Source organism: Camelina sativa, chromosome 11 (genome assembly GCF_000633955.1).
Source record: "Camelina sativa cultivar DH55 chromosome 11, Cs, whole genome shotgun sequence".
Classification (NCBI taxonomy): Eukaryota; Viridiplantae; Streptophyta; class Magnoliopsida; order Brassicales; family Brassicaceae; genus Camelina; species Camelina sativa.
The window spans coordinates 37,271,252-37,288,957 of record NC_025695.1 but is presented as its reverse complement, the minus strand read 5'-3'; the positions used below and the strand labels follow the sequence as shown (position 1 = coordinate 37,288,957).

Genomic DNA, 17,706 nt, shown 5'->3' with positions numbered 1-17,706 from the left:
TTTTAGATCAAAACTTTTAAGTTCAGTTAAGTTAAGTAATTAATCTTTTCTTTCTTATAAGTAAAATTTAATAATAAATCTTTATGATATATGTTTCTTAGAAACTAATGTTTCACTTCAATTTTATTTTCATGTTTAGATTTTTGTAAATACAATTACATAACCATGCATTAAAATCTTACTTACATTCTAAAACTCATTAACACATTCTAAATTTTGGAATATAATTTGGTTATAATTTTAATAATAACATTATTACTAAAACAAATTTATAGTATTATTTTTACTATTTTAAAATTTTCATTTAATTTACTTAATTTCTTTTTAGATAGTTATTATTTTATTATTTACTAAAAATTATATTATTGTTTATACTATTTTAAAATTTAATTAATTTTAGTTAATTCATTTTTTATTTATTTTTTATTATTATTAATTATAATTAATAAATATGCAATGAATGAATATTAAAAATAGTATTTTTTATGTAAAAAAAATTAATTAGGTGGATTCTGATGTGGAGGAAGGAGAAATGAGCAAAGTTAGCTTTATATATATAGATTGATTATGAAGATATATCATAACTATTTTTCATCTTCCAATACTCTTTTTTTTATCGGATGAGTGATCATTACTTACTAACGTAGACATAAAAAAAATTAGAGAATATACCTACCATTTGTCGCAAATTTCTTTAACAGTGTTATATACTACATGTAAATTTCGCAAATTTTATCTTAACTGTTTGACAAAAGAAAAATTATGTTCACATATATATTTTTTTTACTTTAAAATATTTATAGTCTACTATGGTCTATATAGTGTTCTTTTATATTGATTCTCATAAAATATGTGTATTTATCCAAACATAGATTTTTTTAAAAAAGTTTAATTAAAATTCTACAATCTACCACTACGATGTAATTGTTTTTATTACAAGTAGCTTTTTCAAATTCCTTCTTAGTATTTTTCACTATATTTTTTTGGTGTGTGTGATGTTCAGAATAGGTTTTCTTTACTATATTTTTTTCAATTAACCTTCTACATTTCTCATAAATATATATTATTTTAATTCTTGAGCACTTGATTAATATTTTCTCTTTTTTTGTTATATATCTTTGTTTATTTAATCTCTATTCATATTTTACTTTATATTTTTTTACTGTATTTTTTTCATTTTGTTTGGTTTATATTTTAGTTTAAATTATTATTTAAATGATTGTTTTTAATAATAATAAAATATTATACAAATGAGTGAATTAATTGATGCATTATCTTTAGATTTTATGTTTTTTGATGATGTGAATTAATTTATTAAAATTGAAAATAAGAATTGATGAGGTGGAGGAAGGAGAAGAGAGAAAAGCCATAATTGGAAATAGAGTAAATTAATATTACTTCATCAACATAATTGGAAATAGAGTAAATTAATATTACTTCATCAACATAATTGGAAATAGAGTAAAGTGTTTGGTGCACAAAAAAAAAAAGAAAGGAGTAAAGTGTTTTAAAGAAAAACACAAAGTGATGTTATTAAAACAAAATTATATTATTTATATAAAAAAACATAACCATCAGATGAATCACCATAATTATAAAAAATGTCATACATCCATTTTGGAAATAGAAAATAAAATATAGTTATTTAATTATTGCTATTACTCTGTTAGAAACACTTTAAAATAATGAGAAAAAATTTCATTGTATAAAGACTTTTTTTAAAAAGGCTTAATAAAGACTCTTTCTTATTATTGTGTTTATTATATTAAGGTAGAAAACAAAATTATAAACTAATTAATTTTTACATTGCCAAAACAAAATTATATACTAATTAATTTTTTCACCTAAACAAGCATAACTTAGATTTGAACTTGACTAAAGGGTTAATAAAGACTCTTTCTTATAACATTGTATTTATTGTATAAAAAAGTCAAAGTTACCTTACTAGCTATTTCTCACGTTGCCAAAACAAATTATATACTAATTAATTTTCCACCTAAACATGCATGACTTAGATTTGAACTTGACTATATCAAGAGCTCAAATCTCTTGAATTACTACTACAAAAAACTGATAAATAGCATTCACTCTCAATATACCAAGATTACTATTTCTTTTAAATGGATGTTCGGAAATCTCCATACAATCTCACTACAGTTTTTATCATTGTATTATTTTTCATCAAAGGTGAGTTAAGTATACCAAATTATATTAATGCTTATTATTTGTAAGGTATAATCTAAAATTATTTACAAGTAGAATACAGTAACAAATTTAAGAAATATTATTTCTCTCCCCCCCCCGCACCCCACCCCACACACACAAAATAATTACATTTTTGTTCATGTTTGTTTTTCCTTTAATATAAATTTTAGTAGGTTTCAAATATTTTAGACGATTTTCACATGCTAAAGACAGCTTTTCCACTTTTCTCTTTGTCAAAGATTACACGTTCCTCGAATCTGAGGGCAGGTTGCCTTGCACAGTCGTCTAGATCTTTTATTTCTGCAACTTCCTTTGTAAACATTTTCCCACCGATTTGGGCTATTAACCGTGGAGTTCTTTTTTAATTAATATTTGATTGACAAAAAAAAATAATAGTAGATTTATAATAGTAATTAAAATATATTTTGCAGCATATTGATGATATATAATGGTTGATTTTTGGGTTATGGATATAATATTTATACAGGATTAGACTCAAGATCAGAAATATATGATCCAAAGTGTCCGGGTATATGTGCACATGGAGTTAAACCAGACTGCAAGACACTTTGCATTGGCATGGGGTTTCCTGGAGGCTACTGTAAAGGACTAACGTGCTGCTGCAAACCTAAATCCTCTAAACCCTCAAATATCCTTCCTCCTTAATTTTATATTTTGTAATCTCAATTACTCTATTATATCTTTGAATAAATTCTAATAAAACTTTAAGCTTTGTTATAAAACAACTATTTATTATTCAATAGAAAATTGCGACATCACTAGGATTGGGCAGACTTTCCCTTTTATTATTATTTACAATTTTTGCATTCACATGGAGAGCATGCATGGGAAATTGCTTTGAAAATATAAATTTTTTTTTGGTGTTAGTATATATATATTATATATATATATATACACAAAATATAACAGAAACATTATATACAACTAGATTTCTGTAGTATTATAGGAATTTTTTTTTGCATTTCCAATCAACAAAAAAAAATTATTTCAAAATCATCAAGTAGGTGGCGTTCTAGTGTCTTTGGGAGAGTAATTTACGCCTTAAACATGGTATTATCAACCACTGACCTCGATTGACGGGAGATTATGGGCAATGGTGCGGAACTTCCATGATTTATCAATAAGTTAAAATTTTGGGGTTTTTTTTGGCAAACAAATGTTTTGTTTATATTAAGAAGAAAAGAGAAATAACTATTGTAAATTTAAAATGGATCAACCATCACATATTGTTCCCTTAAAGATAACCATATTTATAAATTTCAGAGATGCCAAAATATCCTAGGCGAAGTTTGTTAGGAATTAAGATGAGAGGCTAAGATTCCTGCAATACATCAGAAGATGATGCGATGTATAAGTTGTAGTAAATTCTAATGAATCTTATCTATTTCACAAAATTGGTTGAACTCATTGGATGTTTAAACTCAGTGTATACACAAATTACCTTAAACTTCTTAAACATCACGAATGATTCTTCTTTAAACTCTCCTCTATATGTTTACAACCTATCAACCAAGACTCATGAATTATATGATTGGACTCAGTGCAAGTGAAAGTAGGCAATGATCCTTGGATCGAGCATCCATGTCGGTTCCATTTTCAAAACTGGTTGTAGCTATTAAGGATGATAGCTAAAGAGATCACAAAACAACACTGTTTTTAGCATTTTCTGGTCGCCAGAAAACAAAAAAAATGGTTGCAATTATAACTTGATTAGTAAAAACTAATTAATGAAACATTCTTGAAATAAATTAGAAATATAGTCTCAACAATTTGTGAGAAATAGAGGTTCGTTTGAGATGTCCTATTCAAGTTTTCTCTTTCTGTGTGGGAAGTTTACATCTTCTTGAGTTCTCCTGACTCTGAAAAGTAACTGCTTTGAATCCCACTGCCTAATCCGATTGCTTGAGGATTGCACAACTCTAGTCCTTGCACAAGACTGAAAGCCAAACTTGATGTCCTCAAACCAGAGGTAGTAGCACCACCTGTGTTCGGTCGCTTTTTAGCATTAATTTTAAGCTTCCTCGAAACACGCAGCCTATTGCTCCCAGCCTGACCAAGCATTCCATATCCATCACCGTATCCATCACCAAGAGAGCTCTCTTCGGGTGTACCAAAGGATACCCTGTTGGTTAACTTCCTCATGTCTGTCACTTGATACCTTTCTTTCCTTTTTCTTAGACGGATACCACCCCTTCTCTTTTTAGGCTCAGAATAAGGAACAAGAAGTGGCTTAGGTTGCCTTGCAGGAGAAGGTTCTTGCCACTTACCAATAGTCTTGCAGATTACTTCCCTCAAAGCTTTCCCTTTTGTTTCAGATGGATCTCCTCTAGTAGCGTCAACTCTAGCCGCCAAAGTCGATTTTGAAGCCAAGAGCCTTCTAGCGCGACTTCGAAGTCCAGGAGGCGTGCTTTGGAAAATTTCTGTCTGCTCTAGATAACCCACACGAGACTGTGACGTTGAGTAGAGAATCCGACTAGGTTCTTCCTCTTGTGGCCAAGAAGTAGAACATTACAGGCAGGCATTTTTGCAAGTGCTGATAAACCTCCAGCAGTTCCCATGAGCTTGGCTGCAACAGCACTCCCGACAATGGCCGAGAGATTTGGTGCGATGTATCTCATCTTGCTTTCGACAAAGTCAAGAGCCTTCTTTCTTGCGGAGTCAAGATCAAGAACCCGATCACAACCGTCTAACGTCTTACGTAGGACATCATCTGGAAGTGGGTTCCCTTTTGTGGTTAAAGAAGCAAGTGAAAGAGCAATATTAGTCGCTGGTCGAAGATCAAGGTCTTCGAGATCAACAAGGGTTGTTAAATCTGTCTCATTCCCAATTTTTTTCACAACACGGGCATAATCGATTGGGTCATGTACCAGCGTCTCAAGCTCTTGGAACTTAACTTTGTACTTGTCGCGGATAAAGTTGTGGATGATGACAATCTCATTCTCTATATCAACCAAGAGCTTATTGCAATCCACAATTAGCTTGTTGTATTCAAGATCATCTTCGAATATCTCTAAATCCTTTCCGAGAGCTGCCTGTTCCACTTTCTGCATTGTATCAGCGTATCTCTGAGTTTTCTGTAGCTTAGAAACGCTCTCGAGATCATCATAGTTAAGGGTTTCTTCTAACTCTGCCATGTCCATATCAATCTTTTCTTCCTTGTCTCTTCCATCTTCTAGTTCGGTTTCGTTATCAGATAAGTCGTCCAGATCTGTGTAAAAAGAATCTTCAAGAGTTGTCATATACTCGGAACGCAGAAGAAGCTTTAGGGATTCTCTTGTGGATTAATCAAAAAGCACCTTGTAAAAGCTTCTTTAATCTCTCTCTCTCACGTCCGTAGTTAGGCTCTCTATGATTAGGTCTGGCCGTCTGCGGCCTTAGGTTTGGTTTTCTATCAAAACCTAGGACCCAAATCCAAAGGAAATTATTGTTTATTAATTAATATTTATTTCCTTTTTTCCATTTTTTATGGCTTAATCTTTTTTTCCAAATAAAAGGATGTCTATATTGTTTTATGAATTTGAAATCGACCGTAACCCGATTTGTTTTAGTTTTTTTTTTCGATAATAAAAGGAGACATTTTATCTCCAGTTTCACATTCTCATGATGTTATCAAGTTAAGTGTCTTTTTTGTCTCACTGAAACATGTTTTGGAGAGATGCTTTTGTACAGTACATTATTAATTTTGATTTCCCGGACCTTAGACAAGACAATTTCTTCAAGTTATCCAGCTGTTTTATAGCCGCACTACAAAAAATGTGTTGTTTTAAATCATTTTTTTTCTATATTTGCATCAGATTTAAATGATGTAAATATAATTTGTATCACTTTAAAAAATTATTTATTATTTGTTGATGCAAATAATTTACATCAATTTATTTCAAACTAATGTTATATTAAATCAGTTATAACAAATGATTTTAAATTATTGTGTCAGTTTTTATAAATGATTTTAATATTTGGTATCATTTATGAATAACTGATACTAATAAAATATTTCTTGTTTTAATAATAATAACAGATTCATTTATTTAAAATATTTTCGAAATTATTTTAATATGAAAAAAATTGTGTTTGATATCTATTAAAATCTTTTCGAATATGTACTAATATCTTTTATTAAAATTGTTATTTACAAAATAAATAAATAAACATAAATACAATGCATCTAATTTAATATAGATTCAACAAAAAGAAAAAAAAACTGATATGAACTGATCAGATCATAAATTCAACGTTGAATTACAAACAGAAAAAAAAAGACTGATATGAACTCAGATCATAAATTGATAACTGAGCTTTTTTTCTTCTTGCTGAAGTGTCATATGTATCTTCTTATATGAAACACATATTGCTTTTGTTCCCTCCCTTTTTTTTCCATTGTCTTCATGACATTATTGTTTCATCTTGAGATTTTCTGAGTACATAAACAAAAATAACAGAGGAACAATTAGAATTCTATATTTGATCATAAAAAAAACTTGATATAAAATAGGGAGAAGAAAATAAATTTTACCTTTAAATGTTTTAGATGTGATGATTATATGTTGAAGATGTGTTGTAAATGCATAATTTGATTTACCAGTGGTTGTCTTGTTGACATTCAAAGAAGAACTTCTACTAAAGTTTTTGATTTGATCACTCTCAATTTTTTTTTTCTTATATAGATGGAGAACAGGTTACGATATCTAAACATATCTGTTTTCTTTTATTTTTATAATTATTATTTATGGAAAATATTTGTGATAATATTAATTTTTAAACATTTGTGATAATATTGATTAATTGTGATAATATTGATTTTTAAACATTTGTGATAATAGTGATTTTTAAACATTTACGATTTTTTTAATAATTATTAATTATGGAAATATTTGTGAAATAATGATTAATTATTTTGAAAAAAAAATATTTTTGCAGGTTTGTTAGGTGGAAAACGTATTTATTATATTTTCATAAATAAAATAAACATAAACATCATTTCTATTTTAAAAAATATTATTTTCGTATCTTTAAAATAATTAATAATAGAAATTTATAAAACTTTTTTTGGGAAATAGTAATATATGTTTGATTCTGATTTTTTATGGAAAAATAAATTGATCCTTGGAGAATAAAAGAGATTAATATTGAATATTTTGAGTTTTGACACATGTAAATTAATATTAACTTGCATCAGTTATATGCAACTGATATAATAAATTTCTGGAATACATATATTTATTTAATTTAAATCGAATGTGCGTGAATTAACATCATTTTATTATTGATATCAGTTTTGTATCATTTATTTAATTGATATAAAATTTTTATCATTATATTAAGTGATGTAAATTATATTTTCTATTAAATTTTTTTGAATTGATGCAAATTCAAATAAATTATATCACTTTTATTTAACTGATGTCAAATTATTTGATTACGACATCAATAATAATAACTGATGCTAAATACATAAGCATGCATCATTTATTAATAAGTCATTTAAATTAATATCATTTACTTTTGTGATACTATTTAAGTGATGCAATCAACCATTTTTTTTAGTGCCAATACCAAAACAATCGAATCGAATGAATGGCCTTAGATGTTCTTTGTGATCGGAATCATGATTGCTTCCGGTAGCAAAAAACGAAGATACTCAATAAGAAGAACGAGTTTGTTTATTTACTTTGCAGGGGACGAATTGAAAAGATTAGAGACAGAAATGGGAAATCATTATGCCATTTATCCATAGATCACAGGTAAAATTTGACATTGTCTTTGGCTTCAAACATTGGTCTCACCCCCTCTGTTATTTTGTATATTTTAGGGTCATGGAGGTATTAATTGGGCGCACACAAGGTGTTTGTTACAATGTCAAAGAGAGAAACAGATTGGTTTTATGCTAAGTGTAGTTGGCTAATAGATGAGAAGCAAATAACAAGGAAGATCGACTAAAGGAAACCTGAGCTCTTAGTGAGACAGAGAGGTCGCAAATACCTCTGAGTGAGATCGACTAATCTCCTATACACATGGCTCTTGTGAAGTTCAATCAAATCCTAATCTCTTGGTGACAATCTAGTTTATTCATCTTCCCCTTTTCTTTATGCACTTGAATAAAGCTCTATGAGCTATCTCATTTTTCAGTTTTAGATTTCTCTATCAATAAGCTCTTTAAGAGCATAATCTATCTTGTTTGAGATTGCTTTCAAAGACGAGATTAGTCTCGTTAATATCTTCTTGGTTGAAAACAAAGAGTTCATCTCAACGTTATATAGATTAAAAAAAACATCAGACGTAGAAGCTTGTTCACTTAGAAACATAATTACCCATCTATTTAAGATTTGGTCTAGCATTGGAAGTAGCAGAAGAAGAAGAAGAGTAAAGCAAAGAAGACGCCGAAAAACTCGTGCTACTACTTCTCAAATACTTAGCCGTTTGTTGCATTACCGATGAAGTAGAATCATCTCTGCGACGTTCTCCTCCATTGTTACAACTTCCCGAAGAACCATCAACTATCATTGATTCCTCTCTTTCTTGACGTATCTCACTAAGCATAGCAGCCACATCTTTCATTGTAGGCCTGTCTTCGGGTATTGGATTAACGCATAGAAGCGCGACTCCTAGCGTTTGCATCATCTCTTCGACCTCTGACTCTGGTCTCGCTTGCAATGTTTGGTCGATTACTTGTATATCTCTGATTTTCTTGACCCAGTCCACTATGTGGAGACCGTCTTGTATCGTTGGATCGATCGGTTTCTTACCCGTTAGTACCTCTAGAACCACGACTCCGTAGCTATACACGTCGCTTTTCTCTGTTATCTTCATTGAGTATCCGTATTCTACATATGGGAATATATAAGATTATTACCAATTGATATTTTCTGCTAGTAACTAGGGATGGATTAATTAAGTCCCCTAATACTACTACAAATTTCTACAAATTTGATTAGAATCCTACTATATATCCTAGTAACTATGATGTCTCAAGTCAATCTATTAATTAGTAGGAAAATAGAAAATGAGGGAAGTACCTGGAGCTATGTAACCATATGAACCAGCAATGGTGTTGGAAGAACGAGCGAAATCCCCATCGTCAACAAGCTTAGCAAGCCCGAAATCTCCAATATAAGGTTCAAAATCTGGACCAATCAGAATATTATTAGCCTTGATGTCTCTATGAACAATGGGAGGAGCACAGTCATGGTGCAAGTAAGCCAAACCCTGAGCTGCACCCAGTATAATCCTATACCTAACCTCCCATCCTAGGCTGCAAACTCCATTTCTCTCGTGAAGCAAACTTCCCAAACTCCCATTTGACATATAATCATACATAAGAAGTCTAGTGTTCTTGTTCCAACAACATCCCAAGAACCTTACAATGTTCTTGTGTCTGATCGATCCAAGTGTTTTGACTTCAGCTGAGAATGAATCTCGAACTCCAAATGTTTTAATCTTCTCATTCAGATTAGGCAACGTCACTGTCACTGGCCAGAGTTTTTTCACTGCGATGACTTCTCGGTTAGGCATTTCAGCTTTGTACACTATCCCAGAACAACCTTTTCCTATAACATTACCTTCTACCAAGCACTTGAGTACGTGTTCGACTGTGAAGTTGAGTTTCTGAAAAGGTGTGAATTGCCATGTCCACATATTTTCTCCAGTCTCTGAATCGTTACCGTCCCGAATCATTTGTCTTGCCCGTAAAACCGCTAACACGCCTAATACCGCTAGAACCGCTGTCACACTGATTAGCAATCCAATGGCTATCTTTAATCTCTGTGAGTGGAGACCGCGCTGTGTACTTAACTGTGTACTGTTACTGACGAAACAAGACCTTAAACCTTTGGAACATAGTCCATTATTTCCTTCCATCTCTGCTCCAACCAGCTGTCTAAACACTTTACTGTCTGGGAGATAACCTGAGAATCTATTGTAAGAGATATTCAGAGAGACTAAGTTTTCTAGACCGGATAGCGCGAAGAGGTCGCCTGAAAGCATGTTATGCGAAATATCCAGCACGTATAAGCGGTTAAGCGCTGAGATCCTTGCTGGGATAAAGCCATCTAATGAGTTCCAGCTTAAGTTTAAGGCAATGTCTAGATCTTCAATGTCAAAGAGTTCCTCTGGTATGGTTCCAGAGATGTTATTACTGCTGAGATCAAGAAGCTGAAGATTGGTGCAGTGACCGAGAGACGAAGGGATGACACCACTGAAGGAATTTTTACTAAGAATGAGCCGATTGACCGAAACGAGATGACCTAGACTATCAGGTATCTTACCAGTCAAGTCATTTGAAGAGACATCAAGTACCTGAAGCTTTGTTAAAGAAGACAAAGAGAGAGGGAGATAACCTCGAAGAGTGTTGTTGCTCAAGTTCAGCATCTGGAGTTGTCTGCAGTTGCTTATCTCTGAAGGAACCTGACCGGAGAGATTTTTCTCAGACAAGTCGAGGAAGCTAAGGTTCTGAAGAAACCCTATTCCTTTAGGGATTGTTCCTGTGATTCTGTTATTGACAAGCCTTAATCTGACAAGTGAAGTGCAGTTTCCGATCTCCGGTGGGATAACACCGGAGATGGCATTGGATATAAGCAAGAGCTTAGTCAGATTACGAAGCTGAAACAATCCAGAAGGTATAGCTCCTGTGAGAAAATTCTGAGACAAGTCAAGAGCTTGAAGATTCTGACAATCGGCTAGCTCTGCCGGAATATTCCCTTCTAGCTTATTCTGCCATCCCAAGAAGATGTTGAGCTCCTTAAGCAATCCAATCTCCGGCGGAATCAAACCTGAAATCTGATTGGCGTCAATCTGCAACTGAACAAGCTGTGTGCAGTTACTTAGAACCGAAGGTATTGACCCGGTGATGTTGTTACTGCTAAGCATAAGCTCTTGGAGATTCGACAAGTTACCGAACGATTCAGGGATGGTTCCTGAGAAATAGTTCATAGAAAGATCAATGGCATTTAAGCTTTGAATGAATCCAATCTCCTCAGGGATGGGTCCGTGTAGATTATTTTGCCATAGAAGCATCTTGTCTAGGTTTTGAAGCTTTCCAAGCTCTTTTGGTAGCGTGCCGGACAAGTCATTGTCATATAGGAACAGATTGATAAGTTCAGAGCAGTTTCCAAGCTCTTTAGGTATCTCACCTGAGAGCATTGTGGAATACACCGATAAAGACTGAAGCTTACTTAGTTTACCCAACGAAACAGGTAAAGAACCGGATATTTTCGTAGCGGCGAGCCCTAAAACCGTCAGATTCAGACAGTTTCCAATCTCCTCTGGGATCTTCCCTGAAAGCTCTGAGTTTCCTCCGGCTCTTATGCTCTCCAGAGTCGAGATCTTTCCAAGCTCTAGCGGTAGATTTCCCGATAAGTAATTGTCGAATATCTCAAGATTCTTGAGAGCAAGGCAGTCGCCAAGTTCCGGTGGGATCTTTCCAGTGAGGCCATTGGAGTTTAAACTGAGTTCTTGGAGATTCTTGAGCTTACCAAGACTTGAAGGTATTTCACCAACAAGACTGTTTGAGCTCAAATCAATAACTCTAAGCTCAGAACAATCTCCTATCTCAGAAGACATACTTCCAGTGAGATTAGTGTTGGAGATAACGAGTTTCTGAAGTGAGGTAAACGAAGAGATGTTAGGAGGGAAAGGTAAAGCTAATTGAACAGAGACGACATTGATCTCTGTAACGAGTTTGTTCTCGGAGGAGGAGCAAGTGCCATTGACATGGTTCTGAGTCAGAAGGATTCCAACCGGAGAATACTGACGGAGGCGGCGAGATCGTCGAGCTGTGAAGCCAAGAAATCAAAGCTGCAACTTCATTGGTCGATGCGGAGGTCGAGGAGATGAAGAAAGCTAAAAACAGAGAGAAGGTAATGGGAAAATGAGAAACAACAGTTAAGGCTTTTCTTGGAATCGGCATTTGCAAAGACAAGGAGATTTTTATTTTTATTTTGCATTTGGCTCTCAAATAAAAAACCAGCCTTCTTGGTTCTGCATCGATTTGAGTCTCTCTCTCTTTGGCGTAGGGTTTAGGGAAGTTTTGCTTTAGAAATAAGCAAGAAGAAGAAAGAAAGATTATAAACGAAATGTATATATTATGAAAGTACTAAGGGAAAACGTCCTGGTTCCCCATGAGAACTATGATATCGTACCAGATGGAGCCCGATCTTTACCCCCGTCCCAGATGGCTCTCATGAAATTCTTCTCAATCTATATACCCATATATCGGGATGTTATCGGTTTAAAGAGTGAACCGATACGATACCGTTCATACCAAATAGAAAACCAAAAATAAAACCTGACTGATGTTAATAATCCGACCCGAGACGATACATCTATAACACATCTATAACTCCATTAAAATCCCCAAATCCTCAAACCCTAAAAGCATAAAATTCTTAAATCGATCTTTGCAACCATGAGTACCGTTTCTGGAGGTTCGAGTGGTTCATCAAATGTTCGACAAAGAGGATTCGTCGTTGGCGTGCCTAAGAGATGCTGGTGTGGGGAACACATCGTGGCAAAGAATTCCAAATCCGAGCCTAATCCTTCTCGGAGATACTTTCGATGTCGAGAAGCAGCAGCAAAGAAGGTACTATGTTATGCTTTGTTTGATGTAGACATCGACCTAATCCAAATCCGAGCCTAATCCTTCTCATCAATTTTCATTGTATTCTATGATATAATGTTAGCTTGTGAACGATAACCACATCTTTAAGTGGGTCGATGAGGCATTGTTGGACGAGGTAGCAACATTGGGTGTTCAATTTGAGAGAGTAAAAGAAGAGATGAAAGAGCGTACAATAGAGACATTGCAAGAACAGAAGCTGAAATTTGAGAAGATGCAAATGGAGTTCGAAAAAGAGCTTTGTGAGAGGGTTGAAGAAGTTTTGTTGGAAGCAAAAGCTGAATTGCAATGTAGGATGAATAAGAGTATAATTGTATGTGTTTTCGGTTTTATGATCTTGTTTGCTCTGTTTAAGCTTGTATGATGAGCTATTGTAAACTATTGTTCGGTTGTAATCTATTGTTGTTCGGTTGTATGCTCTGCTTTATGCTCTTGTTTGTTTTGGTGTTGAGTGTGAACTCCTGTTGGTGTTGCTATTGCATTTAATAAGATAAGACATTCCACATTTCATAAAAGGCAGAACATGATGAACACATGTTCTGAAAACAAGCAGAATGATAACGTTTTGAAATCATGTTCTCAACATGATCACAGACCAAAAACATAACCCTACTAGTCTATTCGACCAAAATACAGATCCAACTAGTCTCTTAAACCAAAAAACAGACCCCTACTACCATAATCTTCAATATTCAGGCTTGTGAAAGTCCTCCACCACCTTGAGATAGTCCTCCACCACCCTGAACAACTTCTCCTCCACCAGATTGAGAAAGTCCACCACCATCTTGAGAAAGTCCACCACCTTGAACAACTTCTCCTCCACCACCCTGAGAAGCCTGAAAAACCGCAAATTTCAAAAAATGAGAACAAGAGACTCATCTTGAGAAATAAAATGAGAAAAAACCGATTAACAACCTGTGTTTGATTCTTCTTCTGGTGGTACCTACGGTTATGCTGATCAGAACCACAAATTCCACAGTGCATTATCCTTTTTTTATGTTTTGGTTTCTTCTTGACAGGAGACTCATTTACACCTGGCTTCCTCTTCTTGTCTGCCTTGGTTATCTTCTTTCTCCCAGGTTGTGGTGGCTCAGGTGGAACATGAACATTCTCACCTAAAGTCGAAGGCCAATGACGAGCACCCCTTTGTGGAGTAATGCCATTTGTGTAGTTAAGCCTCCACATAGCAGTTCGAAACCACTGGCAGACATAGTCATCAGCACTTAACGTCCTCTTCAGAATCACTCCATAGGCATGCTCACATGGAATACCACATATTTGATATTTTTTGCAGGTACAAGTCATATTTTGTAAACTAACTCTGTGTTTGTCTCCATCCAGTGTGACTTCAAAGCACCCATTAGTAGAAGGATGCACCTGGCATTCCGAAGCTTTGTCATGCTCTTTAGCAAGAAACCTTGCCACATATGGAGTACATAAACCTGAAACATCAAAAACCAAGAACATTGCATTAAATATGTAGAAATCATAGACAGTCTTTGAATAAAATCATAGACAATCGTAGAAAATTGCATTAAATTTTGAATAAAGTTAATTACCTTTGTGAGAATGAGAGAGAGCTGAACGCTTGGCAATCCGAACCATAGACAGTCTTCTAACTGTCTCCAACATTGCCACAAACGGTTTCTCCAACATCTAACACACATTCTATGCTCTATTTGTGGTAACTCCAACTCCACAGCTTTTATCAACCCCTAATTGAGAACCAAAAACCAAACATATTAAAAACGAGAGCATTCACATTTATTAACCAATATAATAAATTAGTTAGATACATACCTTTTGTCGATCAGACACTAAAATGTAACCATCTCCCTCGTTTAGATCCAGGTCAGTCTTCAATCTCTTCACAAACCATAACCAATTGTCTTTGTTCTCAACTTGAACAACACACCAGGCTATTGGATAGATGCCATTGTCTGCATCTCTGCCTAATGCAGCAAGCAACTGTCCCTTGATCTTTGCCTTTAAGAAGGCGCCATCAACTCCTATTATTGGCCGGCAAGTCTGTTTCCAAGTTCTTCTAAGGGCATCGAAACAAACATAAAACCGATTGAAGACGTCTTGACCAGCATCATTCTTAATTGTATCAATCTCCACAACAGACCCTGGATTTGCTTCCAAGATCTCAGCTTGGTAATCTCGCAGTCGTGCAAACTGTTGTTCATACTCATACTCTATCCATCCCAAAGCCTTTCTCCGAGCAGCTTGACATTGTGGCCTAGTAGCGGATATCTTCCACCTTTCCATGATAATCTGTTCAATCCTCAAAGGCTTGTAATGATCCGGTTCCTCTCTAATCTTATCGAGAAAAATTCTAGCTATGACTGGGACCTTAAACATCTCACACTCGCCATTGGGGGTACAACAATGCTTATCAATGTATTTCGTAATCTTCCACAAAGATGCGTTTGGAAGAAGTGCAGCAAACACTTTCCACTCACAATTGCCCTTATCCCCAACACATCTAAACCCGAGTTTATCTTTGTCATACCTGTATTGCTTCAAATTGTAACCAGTATGTAGTGCATAGTCCAAGACACTCTCCTTGAATGCGACCCCATTGTAGAAGGATTGGTCTTTCCACAAAGTTCCATCACCACGTCCGATATCCGTAAACACCCTCTCTGGACCCGCACCACGACCACGACCCGCACCACGACCACGACCTTCTTCCTCGTCGTCACTTTCTGGGTACGTATCATGACGAATCGACTCTTCAGCATCGGTAAATTCCTGAGCAAGCATATCGACGTGAAATTCATCTCGATCCTCTCCTTCTTCATCGTACTCTCGTTCTCCAACACCATCTCTTTGCCCAATACCATCTTGTTGCCCAAAACCAGATCGGATTATTAAATCCATCGATTCAATTTGAGAAATCGATGGTGAAATTTGATTTTCTAGGGTTCGTCGCGAGAGAAAACAAAAAAGAGGTTAAAATGTGATTTTAGGGATTTCTCGGTTGAGGGTTATGTTTCTAATCGGGTCAAAATCAGGTTTTAATCGGGTCGAAATCAGGTTTATTTTGGTTTGTAAACTTCGTCACTCGGTTAATCAAATAGTAAACCAATTAAACCTATAGCAATGGTGAAATAGATGATATCTTCTATTCTCATGGAGATACAAAACGTAAATTACAGATATATGGGTATATAGATTGAAAAGAATTTCAGGAGAGCCATCTGGGACGGGGGTAAAGATCGGGCTCCATCTGGTACGATATCATAGTTCTCATGGGAAACCAGGACGTTTTCCCAAGTACTAAACTTCATATGCTCTGGCTTTTTCTTTTACCTCGGGGTTCTGTTCTTTGTTTTTTAGATTAATTTAATTACAGTCATTAGCTTTTTCTTCGTAATCTGTTTGCACAGACACTATCCATAAATGACAAAAGTCAATAGTTATATACATAAAATATCTCAAAAGAAAAAAAAAATGAATTGTTCAAATATATATACATAGTGGTGAATCAAGGACTTTAACCAATCTAATATTCTAAGTACTTAAAACATTAATATTGGCCAACAATAGTTGATAATGAAAAAATTCGAACCCTATATAGTTCTCCAATTTTAGAATGAATTTATCAGTTCATAAACCATCCATGACTAGCCTTCATATACTAGAATTTATCAGTTCATGTACTACTTAATTTAGTTAAACTTACCGTTGATATTTGATACTATAATACAATGTGAAAGCGTTTTTTGACCAAAAAAGAAATGTTAGAGTGAGATAAAAATAACACAAGGGAATGAAATAACCAAGTACTTACTACCATTATGTGCTTTGATGTATGAGCAAATATTTTAGAATAAATATACAAAAATCGAAACTTGAAATATAATTACTACAAGATTACGATAGGAAATGAGAGCATGTGTTTTTGCATTGTTTTCCTCAATTAAGTCAGGATTGTGAGTTGGTTTGTTTTCGAGACGTGAGCCGAGCGTTTAAGATTCTTCCTCGTTTCAAGTAATCTCCGTGTATTACTGTATACACTTATTGTCCATACCTTACCTTGGCGCAGAAAAAAAAAAAATGATGCATTTCTTGTAATAAGCAATATTAATAAATATATTAATTTGTCTCAATTTTGTTTTTGAATATCAAAAATGATATCATCTATTTTAATTGAATAATTGATGTTAAGCAACATGTTTTATATCATCTATCATTAAGTAATTACATAAATTTATTAGTATTTCATTATTATAGAATTATATCTTATTAATAATTAGAAAGTGATATAAGTGGATATCACTACAACAAATATGTCGGTTTATTGAAATCTGTTGGAATCTAGAATTCACAAAATGAATTTGTTTAAAAAGAAAAACAAATTCAATTAATATCTCTCTCGAAAACTGGATCAAAGCTAGAAAGTAAAAGAAGAATTGAGATATCTTGAAAAACAAGTTAGGGATTTCTCAATATTAATTGAAGAACTATGGTTTTTTGTATTAATTTTTGGATCTTTTACAAGGAAAGAGGGCCGGGTACCCCTATATTTATACGAGTGCCTTGATTACAAGATAATCTTATTTTCTTTAAATCTCAGATTGAATATAAGGTAAATTTCCCTTTTAATGATCATGTCGGACTTGGAGGCAGTCTCGGTGGTCGGCGGCTAACTTCGGTGGGCTTCCGCTTACAAGTCTGTTTAACCGGCCCAAAAGGGAGATCTCCTAATCTAGTTGATCTTCAGAACTGATCGGTTTTATGACACCCTGATTTCAGGGACATGTGTAGAGGTTTAAAAGAATTGATTTGGCCACATATGTCACCAAAGTGCACTTATCTTTTCGGTCAAGGGTCCTAAGAGAAATCCAGAGTTAAGCGTGCTT

At 34.1% G+C, this 17,706-nt stretch overlaps 3 protein-coding genes and 1 pseudogene across 3 annotated transcripts; 1 reads left to right on the top strand and 3 right to left on the bottom strand.

Moving 5' to 3' along the window:
- Positions 4,040-5,465, bottom strand: LOC104728713 (annotated as a pseudogene).
- On the bottom strand, positions 8,519-12,275 carry LOC104725378 (LRR receptor-like serine/threonine-protein kinase RCH1). The gene is given in 3 exon segments (XM_019232435.1): positions 8,519-9,047; positions 9,240-11,923; positions 11,925-12,275. Coding segments are annotated over 3 exon segments (3,396 nt in total). The 5' UTR covers positions 12,128-12,275; the 3' UTR covers positions 8,519-8,538.
- On the top strand, positions 12,323-13,575 carry LOC104725376 (uncharacterized protein At4g04775-like). The gene is made up of 2 exons (XM_010444041.2): positions 12,323-12,799; positions 12,900-13,575. Exons 1-2 carry the CDS (start codon positions 12,626-12,628, stop codon positions 13,197-13,199), a joined length of 474 nt encoding a protein of 157 aa, XP_010442343.1. The 5' UTR covers positions 12,323-12,625; the 3' UTR covers positions 13,200-13,575.
- LOC104728712 lies at positions 13,711-16,110 on the bottom strand. The gene is made up of 4 exons (XM_019232057.1): positions 14,636-16,110; positions 14,478-14,550; positions 13,779-14,277; positions 13,711-13,714 (listed from the first exon to the last, which is right to left on the bottom strand). The coding sequence occupies exons 1-4, from the start codon at positions 15,719-15,721 to the stop codon at positions 13,711-13,713; spliced, it is 1,662 nt and encodes a 553-aa protein (XP_019087602.1). The 5' UTR covers positions 15,722-16,110.